We start from the raw sequence: 22,330 nt of genomic DNA, 5'->3' as shown, positions 1-22,330 counted from the left end.
TAAGCCGAAATTCCGGCAAGTCTGAAACTAGACCAAATGCCGGATTGAAGCCGATTATAGTCAGATGCTGAGATTTGAGTCAAATGAAAAGCCCGGCGAGAAAATCACTCATGAGAGCAGTGAGCGAAAAATGAAAAAAAAAACCGATTTGGAGTTATTGAGAGTGCAGCAGCTTTTCGCCGTTTGTTTGTAAACAAAGTGAAAGCTTTACCATCAGCTGTTCGCGGAAAAAAATTACAGTGGATCAAGACTAACATTTATTTAAAAATTTACAGAAAAGGCATAAAGAAATTATTTAATTATTATTTTTAAGTTTGAAGTGCTTTTGAAATATTATTTAAATCTACATATCTATTCTATTTACTTTTATGAGGCTATTTATAATGCATACAAGTGAAACAACAGTGATACAACTATTAGAAATTTAAATTTGCAACGAAGCATTTGATTGGAAGAAAGCTTAAAACAAATTAATTATAACATTTTATACCCATTATGTTGATTTAAATTCATAGTTTATATTATACTTCTTAATTATCCAGACTTATGGCGAACGAAAGTGAAATCACATAGCTCAGAAACAGAGCGTATCGACCAGTAACACCATTAAAAAATGACTTCTCATTAAACAGTTATCAAATAGCTTGCCATTACAACTCGGCCACACCCAAGTTATTAATGCAATTATCTAATATGCCAATCGAAATTAAATTTAATTTTATGCAAATGAGCAGCGCCAGTGCACATAAAACGAAACTGAAAATGGAATGTTTATAGTTTTCCATGCGACAGTTCGTGCTGAGAGTGAACCAATTTCGGAAACAAATCCAAGTCAGATAAAGCCGCACACGTAACTGTAGTGTGGAAGACCTGATCGGAATATCGAAAATCATAGCGATATCAAAATGCAAACCAGTTAATGAGAGCTTTCTTTTCAACCAGGCTTTTAAAACCCATCAGAGTAGCTCCATTAACGAATAAATATTTAAAATTATTGATACATATTGATTTATATAATCAGTTATAAGAAATGTTATCATAATATAATGTTTAATATCGTAAATCCACTAACCTTTTTTCTGGCATTCCTTCGTCGCTTCTCCGATGTTTTCCTGTGCCAATTGCGACGTTCTGCCTCGTTGGCAAAGAGATCCTCGACACTACTACTGCTGCTGGGGTCCTCATCTTCTCCCGATGAACTGGATGCACTGGCCATCCTGCCAGATTCGGCATCCCTTTGCCTAAGTTTCCTATACTTGCCGGAGTCCCCAGATGAGCTGCTGAGGAATCGCTCCCGGAATGACTTGATTATTCCAGAACTTATGGTACCAATGCTGCCACGTCCATGTACTCCGGCCGTTGACGAGCTTCGTCCGGCATAGCTGCTCCTCCGTTTGGTTTTCACCTTTTTCACTGACTCCGGCGGAGAGTCAAGGTTCTGAAGAGCTGCATTCATATCAAGCCAGCCGGCGGCACTCATCTTGCTTGGCTACTCCCAATAATGCCTTCTAATCGCGATGATGCAATGATTGTCGTCACGGATTTCAAACTCTGGCTCGCATGTCAGGGAATCGCTTTCTGGTCCCTTGGGTTTTCTAACCTTTCGCTGCTCTAGTGGTGTCTCAGTTGGCTTCCTTCCAATTAACAATTATGAGTGTCTGCTGGCCGAAAAGAAAGCAATTTAAAGTTTGAAAAATTAGAAGAGGCGAAATTTGCATGCTTTCAATTAATAAGGAACCCCATTGAATGTGCACAACTTATGGAGATTACTTTTCATTTTTTGGCATGGATTGTTGAGTTTTGCATAAGAGAGTAATTGCAAGTGAATCATTTTCTGTTGTGTTTGGGCAAATCGAGAAAATTGCACTTGGAATGGTTGAAGAACATGAAAGGAAGTAATAGGGAGTGTCTCGGTGGGTTGTTAAACTGGAATTCAAAACATTTGCATGCGTACTTTCACAGCTTGTAAGTTAAATTCCTGTTGAAAGAGTAAATCTGCCAAAAATCAATCACTGAAAGCCAAATGCATATAAGTTTATGAAATGAGATTATTATTATGCCATGAAGTCAGTGCTTAAATGCATATTTTCCATTATCCATTATATGTCAGTTAACTATGAAGCCAGCAGTTTATCATTTTCACTTAACTTAGCAGAAAATACATTTTCCATTCTGGCTGTGACATTCATTTTGCCATCTGTCCAATGACATTAATCGATTTAATGACAATTAAACGATTCATATTTCAAAAGGAATGTCGGCGTGCACTCGATACATTATCAAATCACACAATAATAATATTTGATGCTGGACACTTTTAATGAATTTCCACTTAATTGGGTCAACTTTAGTAGCCGAGTTCAGTTGAAATACATTTAAAGTAATTTAAATTACTGCTCTGGTAGTTGAGCAAATGCAAAAACTGAAATTACTCGATTTTCTTTTTTGTTAAATCATGCAGTGGCAAATGAACATGAAAATGCGAAAAATGGTTGGATTTCCCTCTCTCTTTCCCTGAGCAAGTGAAAAGCCGTCGGAAAGATGAAAGGGCTCGAGTTATGAAAAACTAAAATGAAATACCACGAGTCTAAGTATAAGTGTGTGTGTGTGCTCGAAGGCTCATATCATTACGATCAGAAATATACAATTCAAATCTCTCTTTCGCCCACTTAATATTTTAAGCCCATATTTCCCGATCTTTAAGGATGTTAGTTGGAGTTGGCTGTGGGGAGTGATCTCTTGTTTCCACTTCCACTTTATAAGTGTCTGTGAGCCATTAGAAAATATTTGCCAGAGGTGCACTGCAAATAATTTCTTAGGCTAATCAAGTTGATAATATACTAAGCACAGCTGGTTTTAAATTGTTCCCGCTTAACTCAAGTGCGCTAAAACTATTAAAAGCTATATTCAATAAAAAAAAACGTTGCTTTTATGAACCATTACATAAGTATAACGCGTCATTGCCACATTTCTTTTTTCTTTATTGAAACTTTGTAAAACTAACAGTTATTACTCTTTTATCTACTTTAAATGCCTAAATCAATTCCCCATTTATTGAAATTTTCACGGTGTATTGACGTTACGAGCATAATAAACAAACGTTAAACAGACGATGTCGGCGACAGCAGGAAAGAGGAAGAACCAAGAACTCCCAACGCACACACTCCATCCAAAAAAAAAGAGAATAAAAAAACTAAACTTAGCCAAAGCAAACTGTCACATTAGCATATTGAGAACCGAGGTTAGCCAGCAAACATGCGTCTGCTCTCTTCGTTCTGAGTTGTCCAGCTCTGTACACTGCGCGAAAGAATCGATATAAAGCAAATATCGATCTCAAGCTTATTATAAAAAACCTTTTTAACTTTCTCTTAATACTCGTGTTTAAAGAAACCAAAAATAGCGAAAAAGTTAAATTATTTAAATAAAATGTAACTTATTATTTTGAGCATTACTTTAATAACCATTTGATCAAATACCATTTTTTCGTGACTCCAAAATATTGACTCCAAATATTGAATTCAATATCATTTTTTTCTGTGTAAGCTCTGCCGTCCCTCTGCGACCTTCTCCGCCGGCGTCACTGCCGACGCACGCAGCGCTGCGCATGCGCAACTTTCTTTGCCCCAGCGGCGCCAGCTGAGACGCCGACTGCGCTGTTGTGGGGGCCTGGGTAAAATGGCTTAGTCGCTCTTCTGCGCCAGCACCTCGTATCAGTCGACTTGCAGACTTTCGCGTGCGCGGTAGTGCAAACTAACTATACCGTTGATATATAGCACCATATAATATAGCAAAGAGCAAACAAACAGATCGAGAAATTCGCTGGGATTAGGGCGCGACTTGTTGACAGTTTGCAGTCATGTGAAATGGTTCAATTAGTGCAACAACAATAAGAAATAAAAGAAACCGTGTTTGATTTACATAATTAACAAGTGGAGTGTGAACGGGGTAGAGATTTCGAAAAATTCCCCGCATTAGAACGAGCAGAACGAGAATCGAAATATATTCCGATAACGGCACAGATCGTCGAGACCGCTACGACGACCAAAAGGCTCATTAAGTTTACATGCATTGAATTGCATAACCAGCAGGCAGAAGAAGATGATGATGCTCCACTTACGTCACTGGCCACTGGTGCTGGCCATGGCTTCCTGCCTGCTCTTCACAGCAGCAACATCTGCGACACAAGCTACACCAGCAACACCAGCAACACCAGCGACATCAGCACCGCCAGCAACATCAACAGCAACATCATCTTTATCCTCCATTCCGGGCAAATATCAAGCCTTGGGTGCAGCCCACCATCAGGCAAAGAAGCTGAAAATCGGAGCCGTCAATGCTTCCTCCTCGGATGCCAATAAACCTGTATTCCGGCAAAATCCGATCAAGAATTGGTTCGGTGCCTTCAATCGCAATAATTCGCCGGCAGCTCAGAACCAAACATCGCCGACATGTTCCTGCAGGTGAGTCGTTTGGTTTGAGTTTGTCCCCGTTTGTCCCCCCAGAGATACAGATACAAAACTGAAGTTACGAAGATGCAACACGCACGGCGAGATACAAAAGCTGTCATGGCCATGATGACAACTTCCAGTTAGACGGGCAAAGAAGTGATAAACAACTCTGGCGTTGTCATTGTCACGACACCCAAATGGCACAAACAGTTAAAGTTACAGGTAGATTTTAGTGCCTGCGAGGAGGTCACGCAATCGGAGATATGTTTATTCCTGGCCACACTCCTCCGAAGTAATCATAGGAGACCGACAATAGTTAGTTGCCTTATAAGTTCCAAGTTATATTTTAATTATGGGCAAGCATAGAATCCATATAATCCTCACATTTAATGTGAGGTGATCGTTAAGAATAACTTTTCTAATGGTATAATTTGCGTTTTATTTATTGCGTAAATCTTTTATATTAAAGGCACATTTATCATGAATTGATCTTTTCTCCTATTTCAAACTACAAGTCTATAAATCACGTTGCCAATCAACTTATCAATAGACTCCGTTGCCTTAAGAAAAATGGTAACCATCTTTTGAGTAATAAGCTGACTACCTTAAAGTGAGCAAAGGTGAAGTCTTAAACATTTTTTAGACATTCTTCTTATCCCAAAAGAATCGCCTACCCATTCGTTACCCGTTTCCAAAAGCCAATTCCCGGCTTGACCTCGAAGCCGAGTTCCCTCTGTAGAATTGCATTCGGAGTGCATTCTTGTGTGGCCATTAAACAAATTGCATTACCAATTGGGAATTCAACTTTGGCTTTTGGCATAGGTAAACACCCCAGGGTATTAATAGAGTCGGCAGTAAAAATGAAAACAAAGGCAGCAAGTTCTTAAGGGACATAAAAATCAATTCAGTAGGCTCCGAAAAGGTAAGGTCCCAAAAAAGGGACCTCTAAAGATTCTTATAGCTCCAAGCTACATAGTTATTTCCCAACTAAATTCCCGCGATTTATATATTTGGAAAATCTCTTAAAGCTATAAATTTACTTGGAATCGATAGTCGCAACCGTTCTAATCTTTGTTAATGAAGACCTAAACCCGTTTTATTTCTATATATAAATTTTACTTTTTTTTTGCATGTGAAAGAAGAAAAGAAACTGATTTGCATACGATTTGATAACAGTCTCTGTTTGGCTTTCGAGAACGTGTGTGTGTTTATACACCCAGCAGAGACAGATGAGTACGGCAGATACTGTAAAAGGCGTATCTTCAATGCGTCATGTCACATTAATGTCTGCGCGGGAGGCAGGGGAATGCCGTCGACGTTTTCTTCGGCTTTTGGCCGTTTTGGCCTGTTTGGCCGTCTCGGCCTGTCTTGGCCCGTCTCCGAAGTGGGTCGTTGTCGCACATTTTGCTTCTTTGTTTCGGGACGCCTCTCGACCAGGCCACCATTTTGGGGCAATGACACGATTAAACATACACAAAATCTGAATCCCAAATACTTGTTGCGGCCGGATCGATTGGTTATGTGGCCAAAATAAATAAAACGATATAAAGAAGAGAGATAACTTGTTACGCTTCCTTTCCCACTTGGTGGAATATTTTTTTTTATTTTGGCTGCATGCGGTGTTCTCTTGTTTACCACGGGTAATTAAAAACCTGTTTAATGTAACGCAGCTGGCAGCCATAAAATCTGCAAAAATCGCTCATTTATTTTATGTCCGTCCACAAGGCACTTTGACACTTTCTTTATGTCGGGGTTGCTGAACTCTGAACTTGCCGATCGGGAGAGAGATCGAAAGGCCCGTCACCCTTGACCCAATACATTTTTCTTTTCTCACGAAAGGCCTAAACTTCGTCAATGTTTTTACTAATGAGATAGAAGTTGAATTACAGTGAAAATATAAATATAAATTATTAACTGACTTTATTTATCTATCGACAGGTGCGGAGAGCGGAATGACGAGTCCAGAATCGTGGGCGGTACGACGACGGGCGTCAGTGAGTATCCATGGATGGCGCGTCTGAGCTACTTCAATAGGTTCTACTGTGGCGGCACACTGATCAACGATCGCTACGTGCTGACGGCGGCGCACTGCGTTAAGGGTTTCATGTGGTTCATGATCAAGGTGACCTTCGGCGAGCATGATCGTTGCAATGACAAGGAACGCCCGGAAACGCGCTTCGTGCTCCGCGCCTTTAGTCAAAAGTTCAGCTTCTCGAACTTCGACAATGATATAGCCCTACTACGTCTGAACGATCGCGTGCCGATCACCAGTTTTATACGGCCAATCTGCCTGCCACGGGTGGAACAGCGCCAGGATCTATTTGTGGGCACAAAGGCTATTGCAACGGGCTGGGGAACCCTCAAGGAAGATGGAAAGCCCTCGTGTCTGCTGCAGGAGGTTGAGGTTCCCGTTCTCGACAACGTCGAATGCGTCGCCCAAACGAACTACACCCAGAAAATGATCACTAAGAACATGATGTGCTCGGGCTATCCAGGCGTTGGTGGGCGGGACAGTTGTCAGGGTGATTCTGGTGGTCCCCTGGTACGTCTTCGTCCAGATGACAAGCGATTCGAACAGATTGGAATAGTATCTTGGGGTAACGGTTGTGCTAGACCCAATTATCCAGGAGTTTATACCCGAGTCACGAAATATCTGGACTGGATTGTGGAGAACTCGCGGGACGGTTGCTTCTGCGACGAGGATTACTAATTTCATAAAGAGAGTGCTCAAAGCGGTGGACAATTCTTCGCCTTAGTCTGTAGTCAATCCCTTAGTAGTTTAGGTCATATTTTGTACTTTTATACTAAAAAAACTGAATAAAGATAAACAATGCAGTAGGTTAGAAATCCCTTAATCAGCGCGTCTAATTTTTGGCTACAACATATTTTTACTACCTGCAAAAAGCATTTTATATATAAATATAACATCCAAATTTCACAAAATAAAAAAATTCGCCCATGCGAATCGTACCACATAGCAGAGCAAGGTTTCGATCCTCGGACCTCTGGGTTATGGGCCCAGCACGCTTCCACTGCGCCACTCTGCTTGCATGGAGTAGTGGACCTTAAGGCTAGTTAATAACAAACGGGAAGCGGAGTACCTTGTTACCGACGAATGTACACTTGGGAGCGTTTACAGTGCACTGCTTTCTTAGCAGCTCTGTTGTCGCTATTGCTCATCCACAAAGCAGTGTTCATGTATTACTATAATATACGCTTTAATCGTACAGTAATGTGTATACAGTTGCAACAACTGAACAGTTAATGCTTACATACAGTAGTTAGAACACTGTAATATGTTCCACATTTCTATTTATTTTCATTGGTAACAAAGTGTCCTTTGCACTTACCCGAGCTCTAGGGCCTTTTGGCTTCAAGCAAGCAGAGTGGCGCAGTGGAAGCGTGCTGGGCCCATAACCCAGAGGTCCGAGGATCGAAACCTTGCTCTGCTATGTGGTACAATTCGCATGAGCGAATTTTTTTTAAATAATTCTTGGTTTTTAATTTTTTTTTATTATAAAACCACATATTAGCTTTTTAAGTATGCGTTATGAGAGCATGATCAATTTTATTCTAAGAACCTAAATATACAATAAAGTTGTCCAAGTTATATATGAAATCCAAACATTTATGCCTTTCCGAAAAATGGTTAGATTGAAAGATAGCGCAAGTACTTATATGTTGTTAATACGTCTAAAAATCTTTCCGACGAAACGACTGGCTTTATAAACACTGTCTAAGAGAAATTTCAACAGGTGCTAAATTTGCTTCCATTCTTTATTTTATCCATTACTTGTATTTATTTTTAGTCATCCCTAGAAGATTATACAGCTGACAACTGTTGCTCAGCAGTCAGTTAATTGTGCGCCTAACTGTGTAAGATACAACAACCTTCAGCCAGCAGCAACAGTTGCAGTTAGAAGTCTACACTTTCAGCGGTTTGATGCGGCCCAAAAAGCAAATAAATATCGTTAGAAACATTAGCTAGCTAGTCTATGGCAAACTGGTTTCCATCGAACAGCTGAAACTCAAGGGGGCAAATACAAGATGAAAAGAGCTTAGAAGAAGACGTTGACTTTAAAAGTCAAACGTTGCTTTGGCCGGCGCACCAAAAAAAGTTTTCTCATTTCGAATGTTTATTTATGAAATTTTAGTGTTTTGCCTAATGAAACTTACGCGGAACTGCGGATGAACGATACCGAACCGAAAGATTGCTGATAGCCTTATCTATTTGTCGTCTTTCACTTGTTTATAATTGGTTACTCATCACCATCACAGTGATCACAGGAAAATTGACGTCAATTTCCACTTTCGCTTCGCCCACTTTTCATTTCATTTCATTTCACGACCGCACTCACGTGTGCCCCGCCTTGCGTAATTATTTAAATTCAAAATTTTTGCAATGCATCAAGATTCACATTCGCGCATCTCGCAGATATATTTTCGTGTGCACAGAGGGGCGCTCCAGGTTTACGTTTCGAAATTTTCTTTGCCGCAGTTCATTTTTCACGTTGCGTTGGCAGCAGTTGTTGTTTACCGTACGCCGATCGCGCGCTCACTGAAAAAGCCACCACAAGCTCCCCGCGCACCCAAAGATACACAGAGAGCCATCAGGCCAGATATTCCGACGGATGGAGCGACGCCTGAGATCTCGAGACCTTTTCGCTTGGCCACGATCTCGGAGTTTCCACGCTCTCCCACTTGCCGGTCATATGAATGAATGAATATTTTTGGTACATGGAAAAAAAATGATACCAAATTTGGTCCACTTATTCTATATACAGCTAGATAGAACTGTCTTCTGAATATATTGCTGGCTCCAGCAAGCGGATTTCAATTTCAATTTGGGTAATCCAGGAGGCCAGTCATTAAAATTTACTGTTTTGACAATATAGGAGTAAGGTATACATCGATCATTGACAGTCTCTGAAATTCTTCCCATCTTCGAACAAATAAAAAAAATTAGAAATGCTTTCCCCGGAGTCTCCGGAGAAACCGAAATCAAGTTTAGAGGATCTGGGGCTATTAACAAAGACTGAAGAGAAAACCAAAGGGAGCTTCGTAGCCCTCCAGTCTATCGACAAGCGCCTGAAGACCCTCTTGGATCGCATTACAGCTGTGGAGAACTCAATGGCTAGTTTGAATTTACATGCCTTGGACGAAGCTAGTGGGGATGCCTATCAGGATTTGGAGTCCTTGGAGGATGAGTTGGACAAGAAGGAGAAAGAACTTTCAGAATTTGCAAATGAAGAATCTAGTAATGAAGCTAAAGATGTTGATGAAATTAAAGAGGTAGAAAAGGAAGTCACAGGAAATCAATAATGTCATTTTGCATTATATAATTTTTCTTAATGCATTCATTATACACGAGGAAAGCGGGCACAAAATTGTTAATTGTTAATTGTTAGAATAAAAACCGTGGCAAACAAAATTTTATTTGCTTGTTTACTCCTTGTATTCTTCATCTTAGTTGTTTTGTAAAATTTAGGAAAGCATAATTTTCCGTTAAAAAATTCTGCGCTTTCGTCCATTTTTTACACACGACTTCTACATTGGCACAAGTGCGACCTCTAGCGTTGACAAAACCTACAGCTGAAGATGTATCACACATAAATATTTTTAAATTCTGGCAACGCCATATAACAGTAACGGTTTTTAAGGGCCATGAATTAATGAACTTTTGAAAAACCTTTTTAAACAATCCCCACAATTAAAAGCGGAAACTCGTTTCTTTTGTTACGTTTCTGTATTTTTTCTTTTTCCATTTGTTTTAATACAATATATAAAAACCGATAAAAAATCAAAAATAAATATTAATATGTAGGTGTACACAGTTTAGTTTGAAATGCGTTTGATGGCTGGCAAAAGTCAGGGCTGTCTACGAAAGATACAAAATTACAAAAGCCGTGGCTCGGACGCTTTTCTATGGCCATGTTAACGTAAATAAGACTTTAGTTTTTTAGGTTTATCAGTAGACTACAGTTACAAATTAGTTATTGCTCTTCATTTCGGGGATAATTGATAATTGTGTGCTGTGGCTGGTTACATTACATATGCGCGTAGGCATAAATATAATACAAATTAAATATGTAGGTGTAGGTGTGTTTTTTGCTTAGGTCTCTAGGGGCTAAAGTGTTTATAGTTAATTTTTGCTAAACGATCACATTGAACAGGCACTCCGCTCGCACTCACACTCGGTAAAAGCATTCACTCTGCGACATACACGCACTCACTTATTCATTCATTCACTCTCTGGCTTACAAAATACAATTTCGCACTTAGACTTAGAGTGTGGGGGAACAGGGGCGTTTGAGGGCTTACTAAACTAAAATGGGCTCGTTACGTATTCTCTCTCCTCCACTAATTTCTTTTTCTCCTATCGGGTCTCATTAAAGAACCGCTTTAGATCAGGCATTTTCTGATTTTTACAATAGCTGGGAGTTTTCAAAACTTAAATTTTAGATTTAGAGTGAGATTTCATCTAATTCAAATTTGAAAAATTCCTGACGAGAGTAAAATTCGAAAAATTACCTATTTTCTTGATTGCGTTTTGATTGCTACTATCAAAAGTTTTTATAAAATTTTGGACTCGCATTTCGTATATAAGGGTAGCATGTAGTTCTGCTAATAACATTTTGCTTCACGGATGAATGACTGAGAGGTGTAGGGGATGCAGCCGTGCTCCATCTTGGCTGCATTTCGCACGTTGAGTAATCACAGCAAATCGGCGCAGACGCCACCGAACCACGCCATATAAAGGGGCAGCAGATAAACAACCAGAGCGCGACGCAGCGTCATCTTTTCTGGGGCATCGGATGATCGATTGTCATTGGCCCCGTCATGGCCTGCATCCGTGTCCTCATCCTCATCCAACTGCCTATGATCCTCATCCAGATCGTTGTGATCTTGGTCGAAGTGGGTGGTGTGGATGAGCGGATTCTTGTCGTCCACTCCACTCGTCGGCCGAGATGTGTGCGTGGGCATGTGACCCCGCCCACCGACGTCCTCGTCATCATCGTTGTCTGCATCCACCGAAGGACGCTCCACGTCCGGCTTGTGGCTGGGCTCGAAGGGTCCCAGGCCAGAGCCCTCGTCATCGTCCTCGTCGTCTTCGGACCCGGATCCAGAACCAGCTCCACTACCCGCATATGGCAGTTCTTCTGTAAAACAAAAAGGAAACAAAGGGTTAGTAAGTAAAACTAGAAAGATTGATTGGATGGTTTTATAAAAAGACTCATTACCAATCACCAGCATATATTACCTTGTTCACTCCACTCAACATCCTGACCGTTGTAGGCATTTCGAAGGTGGACAATGGCATTCTTCAGATGGCTCAGTTGAGAGGCCATTTGAGCTGTTTGCTTAGTACTGGCAGGATTGCCAGTGAACTCTGGATTCGAGCCGTGTTCTGTGGTAATTGAGTGCATGTATCTGGAAAATATAATATGTTTAAGATAGCTGTGCTAATTTTATTCAATTTTTTCCGCCTACCTATCAATTGTGTGACCATTCCAGCACATGCCGTCCACATCGGAACTGGAGGCTATATCCTCGTTGCTGCAAACCGAGTGCGGCAGATTGGACCAGAACTTTTTGTAGTCCTTCACTCGCTGGCGAATGTCCCTGACGATCCTGTCCAGAATCGGTTCACGTCCACCGCCTCCACTCTCATTGTCATCGTCATCGTTGTCGTCGCGATTGTTTTGCTGTTTGCGTCGCTGTTGCTGCTGCTTTCGGCGTTGCTGTTGCCGCCTGTTGTTACCGCCACCGCCTCCTCCTCCATTTCCACTCTTTCCAACTCCCTGCTCTTGAGACTGTTGTGCCGAGGTCTCCTGCGAGCCGGGCTCGGCAGCTCTGCGCTCTCTCAGCACTATCGCCTCGTCCAACGTTTCATCAATGTCCAGAGTATCCGCCTCCACAGGACTCTTTGCGTTGAGGACTTGAACTCCTTGCAGTTTGGGGCTGATGGAGCGCTTCATTTTCTTCAACTTGGGCCTACCGCATCCTTGGAATACGCGATTGGTGATGTCCTGGCCAGAATCCTGCAAAGAATTAATTTGAGAGTTATATACTGTTGCTCAATAAAAAGATAAATAATGATCTGATAATCATGCAATAACTAACTAGAAATAAAACCAAAAAGTGTAAGATTAAACACAAATAAAGAAGAGTCAGCACGACCTGATTGGCCCTCCTAAAAGTGACAGCACATAAACAACTGATATTTAATATTTTTAATTTTATAAAAATTAGAAAGTCTTGAGTTGAGATGACTTTTGAAACCAGTTGCGCAAGGGAAATCACATTGTTTCCCATACTCAACAGCAATTCCATTCACACCCCACTGAGCTTGGCCTCCTAATGGCTATTTATAGCTAGTTTTTATTGACCCATTCAATAGATAAGAATTGATTTCAGTCGGCTACTCATTATGGGCCACTTGAGCGATCAGAGACCTCTTCCCAAAGAGTCAACTCTCTACAGAAGCTAGCGCTTCGTCAGTCTTATCGGCACTCCTATATCTCCTGTGTGTTATTTCTTTCAATGGCCTCTTCCTCGGCAGTTTACAGTTCATATAATTACGGAGGTTGGGTCAGGTTGGCGTACGGAGCACCAGAACTTCAGAGCCAACTCCGGTTCATCATAACTGTCGACCCGACTGGGAGATGGCAATCATCAAAAGCGGTTCGTCGGTTCAACGAGCTTGGAGATTGGGTAAACGCCTCGGAAACAAATCAGAATTAAAATTGAATACTATTTCGCATTTTGCATTTTTGGCCTTTTATGGGGCCGTCGACCAACAACAACAAACACCGGCTAAAGTAAACACATTAAAAGCCAAATGCCGAAACACAAACAACAAAAGCAATAGATCCAAACAAAAACAGCGAATAAGAAGAATCAGAGGTTGAAAAAAGAAATGTATAAATTTTAAATGGAAATATAAATTAAATTCATATGCGGGCCAAATGTTGTGCAAATAAATCGTAAAAATGGCAAAACATAACAAAAGACAGCGGTGCTAGAGAGGTTTAAAATATTGCAGTAATCAAAATTCAATAAGTTATGGCCATCCATGTGGAAATTATTCTTTAGCTTTTTGTGTAAATGTCGTGCATATTATTTGTGTCCTTTTTAATAGATTTATGCCTAGATTTTAATGTTAGTAAAATCTTGGAATTTACATAAATATTTAGTTGAAATGGGGGAAGGATGATTCACAGCTATCAAAAGAAATTATTCATAAAAAAATCTCAAACTGGAATTTCCTAAGGTCCATAAATTTGCTTAGTCTCACATATCAATCGTCACGATCTTCTACGGTTTTCCCCTTGAATTATTTTGCGACTCGTTTAAAATGTATGCGTATTAACTAACCACGCGTAAACCACTCTGACGCACTGACAGTTTTATGGGAGCATAACTTAGAGTCCCACTGCGAACGGGCCAAGAGATAAAAATTAACCAGCAGCTGCTTGGTCCAAACGAGTTACAAATTGCGATTGGTTTATGCAAATGCTAATGATAATGACCCCTAGCACATCCAATTATCCCGCTGTGGATCTCACCTGGAAGTTCATGATGGCCTCGGAGATCTTGATGTTGAGTGGCTCCACCACCATCACAATGTTGAAGGATCCCAGCAGCCGCTCGGCCACCTTGTCCATGGCCATCGCAAAGTTCTCCCACTCGCTGTCGAACTCGTGCTGGTAGTGCAGGCATCCCTTGATGACGTTCACACAGTAGTTGGTACAGGGCTTTTCCGTATAGCCCTTGCAAGCACCGCAGTGCTGCATCTTGGTAAGAGCCCCTGTACAGTCGGCATTCAGTCGCACCTAAAAGAAAAGCATATGATATTAAATATGAACGGAATATTCCTATAGTAAACTTACATTGAGGACCTTCTTCGCCACCTCCGAAGCGGTGGTCAGAGCCTGGCCATAGGTGCGCGTGGCCACAAAGGATCGCTTGATTTGCACGGACAGCTTGTCCGGAACATCTCCGAAGGGCTTCAGCTCCTTCATGTGCTCGCTGACGCATCGCATGTAGCTGGAAAATAAGATCAAATCGGTGGAAAATGAGTCCGGAATGCTGGGAAAAGTATTTTCATTGGGCGTGCTGGCGGCAGAAATCTGCACTTGTAAATGGCACGGCTCAACGCCATCGCCTTCGCCCCCGACTTCACCAACATCATCATCGGCGCATTCTTTGCCGCCGCCGCACAACTAAAATTTTTATGCGGAAATATCATAAAAATAGTTGCTCGCCATGTGCTGGCTTTGTTGATGTTTTTGTTTCCCCCTGGCAGCACCGCTATGCAGTAAGTATGTGCCTAGTCCTACAGTTTGGCCATCGAGCATGACAGTCATTGCACTTGTACGGCTGCATTTGGCCCTCACTGTCACTGCCTTCGCCATTATGGTCAAGAAGTCGCTAGCTTCCTCGTTTCCCTTCTCCACTTTTGCTAAACAATTTAGGAATTACTGCAAGTCGCATTCACAAAGGTGACAGATCAGTCAAGCGGCAGCACCAGCAGCTGGAAATCACTGATGGGAGGGGAGATTGTGGAGTTCGGATACCCTAGATGGTCAATTTAGCTTATGTTTCAGAAATCCATTAAAGTAATAGTTTTTCTATGTTAAATCAATCCAAAACTTAGCGCGTGCTTATTAGAGTTTAAACAGCCTTTTAGTTATCTATGGTTTCACTCCTATTTGTTTCTATATTTGTCACGCCATTTCACTCCTCATCCCTAGGACATATTGCATATCAGGGTTCCATTGAAACACCCGTTGACTTCCCATAGTTTACTACACTGTTTTGTCCAAACCCCCGCAAAGTCTGCCAGACAAGCTAACTGCTTAAGCTACCCCCTCATTAAATAGCCAGGAGCAGAACCTTAGATCCCAGGTCCAGCTGGAACTCTGTGTTGTGCGGGGCATCTGATCCATTCTAAGGGCAGAACCAACGCAGTTCAAGCGACCGACCAACCGCACAGAACAAACTACAGCCACAAACAAATAACAGGGGGACATTACACAGGAAAAAATGTGTAGATAATTCATATTTTAAAGAAAGAGGACGTAAAGAGGAATATTAACTGAGAACTTAAACCACCTTAGTAGCCTTAATGTTGCGCTGAGATATAATTATGTGTCGGAATACTCAACGTCCATTTGGAATCAGAACCATTTGAGATGCCCAAAATCCTAATGACTAAATGGGCACTCTTTTTGGGCAGTGTAGAAGGGGCAGGCGGCAGGCAAGTGCCGGCAATTACGCGACATCGTTGTTGTCGTTGCTGCTGTCCAATGGCAATAAACGACAACGTGCCAAAGCACGTACGACAAACTAAAACGATGACAATAAAAGCGAATCGCTGGAGTTGAGCTAAGAGTTGGAGACGGAGTTTAAGTCAGCGGCATCAATTGGAAAGCGCGTGGGTAACACGAGCCCTTCGCCAACGAGGAGTGGCCATGCAGGGAGCAGAAGTCATTTGGCCAAGTCGCCGGTTACCGGAGACCAGCGGAGATCGTTCCGGGGCAATGAGCCAAGTGGGCGCAATTTTCGCTTTTTTTTTTTTTTTGCCTCCTCACCATTTTGGCGGAAATTCGAGCAGCTGACACAGGAACTGGCATAAAGTGCGGTTTTTGGTTTTGGCTGGGTTATGGGATAGGATGGGAAATGGTACAGACCAAACATACGTGGTGGGCCGGAATGGGTTGGCTGGGATGAATAAATCGCAGTAGGTAGATTGGCAGTGGGACGTGATGTAATATCACCCATGTGGGAGACAATCTGTCTGTAGACTAAAAGGAGGTCGGTTCAGATAGTCTGAATCTGAATGCTAAATCTCAATCATTGGAAAATCTAAACTTTGTAGGGTTGCTCATCATATTGTAGGATTTCTAAACTAAAACATAGCGTTTCCCTAGAGCATCTCTTATTCATATAAATGGAAAAACTACCCGACAACTTCCGCATTTTCTCTTTGCAGTAAGCGTTTCAACCGCAATCGAAAAATCTGGCAAAAACCAGAGCAACTTAAAACTCTACAGAGCGAAGAAAGAAAACATCCATAGGATACTCATATCAGGGAATATCGCTAACTGAAATCGCACACCGGCCGTGTCAAAGTTTCGACGGGCCGTCAAGTCAGTTAGTTGTCGTCGGTCGACAGCCCGAGACACTTTGCGGTTTCACACGTTTTGTTTTTGCCAACTAAAGGCGTAGTAGTAGGCCTCTAAAAATCGGTTTCGCTTTGGAGCATCGGGTTTTGGATTTCGCAGACTACTACTCACTTTTCATCAAATGTGTACTGGGTGTTCAGCACGGTGAACATCTTCTGGTACAGCGTGTTGAAGAACTTGTCCATGACCTCCAGCAAGTCCACGCGACCGTTGGCGAAGTAGGTTTCCAACTCCTTGAACAGATCCGAGAAGACGTACGAATTTCGCTCGTAAATGACGCCGTATGTCCGGATGAACATACTATTGAACTGGGTTCGCGACTCTTTGAGCAGGGCGGTGAAAATATCTGCAAGCGGAAAATCAAATTAGTGGAAAATGTAACGAGCATCGATTGTGCGGTGGGAGGGGATCAATCAGCACACATCCGCTCCACACGACTAAATGTTTAGATGTTCGATTTTATTTCTAGCCAGCATCCGCTGGAAAATATAACATGCAGGCACATCCGCATTGTCGCCTGCCACTTGACATTGTCAGTAACTCGAGGCCCGCATCATCGTCTCTCAATGGATCATATATCTATATAGATCAGGGTTCTATTCTGTGTGGGGGCAGAACCACTTGACGCCCGAAAGATCTCTAATCGGTGGCTTCTGTGGCATTCTCAAGTGGCTCCTTGACGCAACGAGTTTTTAGGCTGGATCGGTGACCTACCTTTGAATTTTGTGGCCTTGCTGCCCAGGATTCCAGACATACGAGAGATCTGGTCCTTGGTGTGCCCTTCGAGCTGCTGGCGGGATTGCATCGCCATGCGGGTCTCCATGTTGTAGGTGCAACAAGTGCCCACCGAAGGGGACTCGCAATATCGAAGGACTCGTTCTGGAATAAATAGAGAAATATAATCATTAAATGTAATTAGTACCATTTTGTAAGGCTTATGTATGTACTTTTTAAATGTTTCCTATCCCCTTAACACAATATTTCTCACTGTTTGGTAGCAATTCTCACATTTCTACTGCTTCTATTAGCTCAGATCTAGTTAGACTATTCTCAAGCAATACAATTCTACTGACTGCCACTTGTTTACCCAAATATTAGACCGACATCCAGATGCATAACGTTGCATTGCTGCCCGCCACGAATGAAGGTCTATCAACATTCCAGGAACTAGCACCGCACTCGAGTGCATTTTGCCACTTGACATGGTAACCAAATACCAAATACCGAAAAGCAAAGCCTGACCAGCTAACAGCGATTCGTTGGAAAAAAAAAACAAACGAAGCATAGCTACTGGTAAGCGCAAGTAACTCGAAGTAGTACCTGAAACCAAAGTCAGCCTAAACTGCACACAAAGAAGAAAAGTTTGAGAATTCCTACTCGCTGCCTGTTTTATTTACGCAAGCATTTAACACATTTTTTGGGAGAAAATTAGAGGAAAATATGCATTAGTTCCCTGCAACGATGAGTTCATTTCGGGCGACTACCTATTTTCCCCCAGCTTTATGCGATGTTTTTTTATAGCCGCTGCGGATCCATGTTTATTTAGATAATTCTCGGGCAGCTAAAGAAGAGCAGGAGATGGTGGATCGGCGATCCAAAAGTTCAACACTAATTGAAAGCAAACAAGTTGGAAGTTGTACTTTTTTTTGGTTCTCAATCCAAATCCGAATCGGAATTTGTATTTATATTCCATTTCGTTTTGGTGCGCTCATAAATTCCCGCTGCCCAGTTAAATGCATCATCTGCTGTGCACACATACCGGCTAGTATATGGAGTGCTGCACTGTTTGTTTATTTCTTTTATAAATTTAGATACTTTAGTGCACATTTTTCGACAGGCGAGATGTAAACAGAGTTTACTTCCATTCGCTCGGCTCCATTGGCCCATAATTTCCCCAACTTCCCCAACTTTTATTGTCTGTGCTCGACTGCTTCGTTTTATGGTCTTTACTAATTGTTATGTTGCACAAGATATGAATGGAGTGTGGCACCATCTAGAGACTCGGATACACATACAGGATACCGACCCTTTCAAGTCCTTCGGTCTGCTGGGGCTCCCGATATCCTGGGGCTTATCTAAATTGGCTCACAGTCTGTGGTTTCCCCTTGTTGTTGTCTGTCGCGGGGTCGTTTTTGGTCCTATGTGACTGGCATGGCTAATGTTTGCTGGGATTTCTCAGTTAAGACCATTTGAGTTAATTGAAATTGTGGCAGATAAAACAGCTCAAGATTTGATGCGAAAAATATATTCACTCGATGGGGAGATAAGTGAAATTGATAATAAATAAATTGTATTGTTCTTCTCAATCGAACCTTTAACAGTCTCTTACCTTCTTTCCAAGTTTCCCCTAGAGATCCTTAAACAATATTTACTACACCTTTTGCTATTATACTATACCCTTTTTGAAATCTATTAAAATGCCACGCAAAATGACAGCCATAAAGCAAACCACACACAAACACCCATAGGTTTAGTCACCCCAAATAAGGTTTCTTGATTTAATCGATGAACCGTAGCTAAAATCGATGTTAGAAAAATATATCGGCATTAAAGTAACGCCAATGGGTTTTCTGCCAGCCATTTTTATGAATTGCTGCATAATTTTGCAGGCAGACAACAATGGGAAATGGAAAATGGGAAGAGGCAGCGGGGCATCCCAGATAACAAATGTTGCCAGGCGGCATCATCGAGGGGGGAAATCACCAAAAAAGGAAGCCGGAACGGCTAAGGATGGAAGGTGTCATGAGCATAATAAATGACCTCAACTTACCGATACGGCATTTTCCCTTTTTATTCTAGCTGACGCTGTGAAAATCACCCCGTTGTCTAATAGAAAACTTTGGCTTTGCTTCGCAAAAAGTAGAAAGACGACAGACCAAAAAAAAAAAAAACAACAAGTAACCGAAAAACCACCCAGAGAAGTGGGTGGCAGAGCAACAAACACCACACCCACCCCCTGGGAGCGCTGGTCACATGTTTTCCATTTCCACGCGCAATCCACTTAGTTACCAGGAGGGTAGGAAAAACTTCTAACGGACACTGAGGGAAAATTACTATATACATTGCAAAACAACTTGCGAGATAATTAAGTAAGCTAGAATATACTAGATACTAAAAAATAATAAGTTTATAATGAGGCAAGTCCTCATTTTTTGCAGTGCAGACGACCCACCGAGTGGCAGTGAAATTTCATTTCAAATGATTTACTGTAACGATCAACAAACGCAGGAATTGCCCCAGACAGACGAGTCAACCCCCGAGGGCGCCGCTTAAAGGGGTGCGAAAGTTTAGCGAGCGTATCGCAGTCAATATATCCAGAATATATCCAACAGCGATAAGTTCGGGGTGAGTGGAGAATGGGAGCCCAGGATGCCCCAGCAGGCGGACATCTCTCCAAGGTTAACTTTAAGCTCATCTCTACTGGAGGACTCTTTAAGAGTGCGAAAAGTTGTCCCTAGCCGGGATGCTCAACAAGATGCTTGACACCGAAACGAAACCTGGATGGCGAACTGCACCCTCGTCGTTGGGGGAAAACAAAGAAACCGAAACTGTTCGGTTGGTTACCATGGGTGCGAAGGGGAGATTTTGCGGCTAGATTTGATAAACAATTTGGATATTTAAATGAGGCGGGGTTTCCCCATTACAAGTCTAACAATAATATTTAAAGCATGAACAATAGGTTTTGCTTATCAGTTTCGCCTTATGTGTATTAAAATAATTCATTCATATTTAAATAGAAAAAAACTGGTAACTTTATTAAAATGTTCTATGTTTTTAAGGTAACACTGCCTTTCCTGTTTCCATTCAAGTCTCATTTAAAGAAATGCTGTGTATGTTATCTCATCAATATATTTTTACTGCATATGCATTTTCCGCTGCACAATTCCTGTCGGAAGTGTGCCACATCCATTTCCCAAGCTGCAACACTTGTGCATTCAAAGTTTCACCGCCCCACCACCCACATCCTGTGCAACCCCACTGCTCTTTCATCTCTCTCGCTCTTTTTAGACACTCTTTGTGCTCCACTTGGAGATGAAAAGCGCAAAACAAAAACACATTTGAAACAGTTGGGCGAGTGAAAAGCCGAAACCGGCAGGCAGAATGGAAAAGCCAAGAACAACAACAGACAAAAGCAGACGCCGAAAACTAAAACCCAATGCCCCCCATCCACGTTCACCCCTTTTCCACCTATCTGGCGCGGCAAGGCGAGCCAACAACAACAACATTATCAATGGCTGCAAAATGCAGGGAAAACTTAACTTTTGAGTCGAGTTTCAATGGCCACTACAAAGCGGAGAGTGCAAAAGCGGCGGGAGCGGCAGGATTCTCACTCATCGCTTCGTCCTTTTTGCGAGGCACACAAATGCGAGCCGGCAACTCGACCAGGCGGCCAGAATTTCCCAGCAGGACGATTTTGAAACTGTTGCACACGTGGACGAAAAGTTTTCAGCACAACAACAAGAAATAAAAATGGAAATGAGGAAAAAGGGAGAATGGATAGCCAGACAGAGAGAAAAAGAGAGCTGAAGAGAGAGAGGAGCGAAGTCTGCGAAGGGGTCGTTGCACGCATGTAGCTTTCACTTTCCACTATGCTGCGGGGTTGAAAGAGTGAGACCGGTGATATAGTTCTCAAAAGTCACCCCAAAAACATATAAAAAAAACGGTATATAAGTATAAATAAAAAAGGAATAGAAAACAAGACCAAAATTGTCGCCGTCTGGCAAGGAAATTGCATTAGGCAAAGAAAAGGTTAAACAACCTGTAAGCTCCTGTCCGGTTGGCTTTTCTCCCTCTCGCTTTTCTCGCTCCTGCAAATCGACTGAAATTTCCTGTCTGCAATTTATTTCATCAACACCGAAAACAAAATAGTGTTGCATAATATTTTAAAACATTTCTCAATAAGCTTGATATTTATATTCTTGGATAGGTATTGGTGTACAGCACTTTTCTTTAAGTGCATCCCGTTGCTTCTACTTGCACTGCTTTGTTGGCCATCCCATACATTTTTTCCACAGTTTTGACGATGGAAATTTGCTTGCTCAAGTTTTATGCTTATGGTAATGAGTTTTAATTAGGCGCACAGCAAGCAAAAGCAGGCAAAAAGTAAAAAGGAAGCGCAGCCACCACCATTTCACCATTTTACCGCCCAACAACCGAGCCACCACCCACTGGGTCATGCTGCCCCATAGTCTTTAACCGGCAGCAAAGTTTGTGTTTTTAATTCGCACGTAAATTGAAAATGATTTTTTTCCTCGTAGGACATTATTCAAATTCCAGCAGCAACATCTGGCAGGGACTCCCATTTAATGAGAGCGGGGGTAGGTGTAATTTATTGGGTCAACACAGCAAGGTTTCTCCAACACTTTGGGCAGCAGTATTTTTTCCCTCTCGACGCACAGAAGTAGTACAAACTTTGCGTTTATTTTATTTTTCAGGTCAGCAAATGCAATTAAATCTCAATTGTTTTTAAAGAACGCTGAATTTGTTCAGTATCGTATAGTTTTAATGGCTCTTTTACCACACTCCATAAGCCCCGAAAATAGAAACAAACAAATGCCGAAAATAAAAAACCAATGCACTTCACTGAGGATTCGGACAACACTCGGACTCCATGTGGACCGCACTTTCAACACATATAACTCAATCGCCGCCACCCGTCGGGAATTCGATTCCCAATAGAGGTGTAGTTCA

General features: G+C 41.9%; 4 protein-coding genes and 2 non-coding genes across 6 annotated transcripts in view; 3 read left to right on the top strand and 3 right to left on the bottom strand.

Moving 5' to 3' along the window:
- LOC6738062 (venom dipeptidyl peptidase 4) overlaps positions 1 to 9,049 on the bottom strand; it is a 71,309-nt gene extending 62,260 nt beyond the window's left edge. Inside the window, exons 1-2 of the mRNA XM_016171494.3 lie at positions 8,625 to 9,049; positions 1,073 to 1,658 (exon numbers count right to left, since the gene is read on the bottom strand). Of these exons, the coding sequence (XP_016031882.1) occupies positions 1,073 to 1,480 (408 nt within the window). The 5' untranslated portion in view covers positions 1,481 to 1,658; positions 8,625 to 9,049. The remainder of the gene's footprint in view (positions 1 to 1,072; positions 1,659 to 8,624) is intronic.
- LOC6738052 (trypsin-1) lies at positions 3,682 to 7,303 on the top strand. The gene is made up of 2 exons (XM_002084830.4): positions 3,682 to 4,460; positions 6,387 to 7,303. The coding sequence occupies exons 1-2, from the start codon at positions 4,099 to 4,101 to the stop codon at positions 7,156 to 7,158; spliced, it is 1,134 nt and encodes a 377-aa protein (XP_002084866.1). The 5' UTR covers positions 3,682 to 4,098; the 3' UTR covers positions 7,159 to 7,303.
- Positions 7,424 to 7,495, bottom strand: Trnam-cau. Its single transcript has one exon. It is a non-coding gene; the product is annotated as a tRNA-Met (tRNA).
- Trnam-cau lies at positions 7,829 to 7,900 on the top strand. Its single transcript has one exon. It is a non-coding gene; the product is annotated as a tRNA-Met (tRNA).
- Positions 9,050 to 9,325: 276 nt separating the features above from the next.
- Positions 9,326 to 9,879, top strand: LOC6738050. The gene has a single exon (XM_002084829.4). It carries the CDS (start codon positions 9,417 to 9,419, stop codon positions 9,768 to 9,770), a length of 354 nt encoding a protein of 117 aa, XP_002084865.1. The 5' UTR covers positions 9,326 to 9,416; the 3' UTR covers positions 9,771 to 9,879.
- Positions 9,880 to 10,216: 337 nt separating this feature from the next.
- LOC6738049 (glypican-6) overlaps positions 10,217 to 22,330 on the bottom strand; it is a 38,723-nt gene continuing 26,609 nt past the window's right edge. The window contains exons 2-8 of the mRNA XM_016171490.2: positions 17,354 to 17,518; positions 16,751 to 16,985; positions 14,342 to 14,498; positions 14,018 to 14,284; positions 11,940 to 12,490; positions 11,710 to 11,879; positions 10,217 to 11,608 (exon numbers count right to left, since the gene is read on the bottom strand). Coding sequence (XP_016031879.1) covers positions 11,163 to 11,608; positions 11,710 to 11,879; positions 11,940 to 12,490; positions 14,018 to 14,284; positions 14,342 to 14,498; positions 16,751 to 16,985; positions 17,354 to 17,518 — 1,991 coding nt within the window. The 3' untranslated portion in view covers positions 10,217 to 11,162. The remainder of the gene's footprint in view (positions 11,609 to 11,709; positions 11,880 to 11,939; positions 12,491 to 14,017; positions 14,285 to 14,341; positions 14,499 to 16,750; positions 16,986 to 17,353; positions 17,519 to 22,330) is intronic.

Source organism: Drosophila simulans, chromosome 3L, assembly GCF_016746395.2.
Source record: "Drosophila simulans strain w501 chromosome 3L, Prin_Dsim_3.1, whole genome shotgun sequence".
Lineage (NCBI taxonomy): Eukaryota > Metazoa > Arthropoda > Insecta > Diptera > Drosophilidae > Drosophila > Drosophila simulans.
This window is presented reverse-complemented; position numbering and strand designations above follow the sequence as displayed.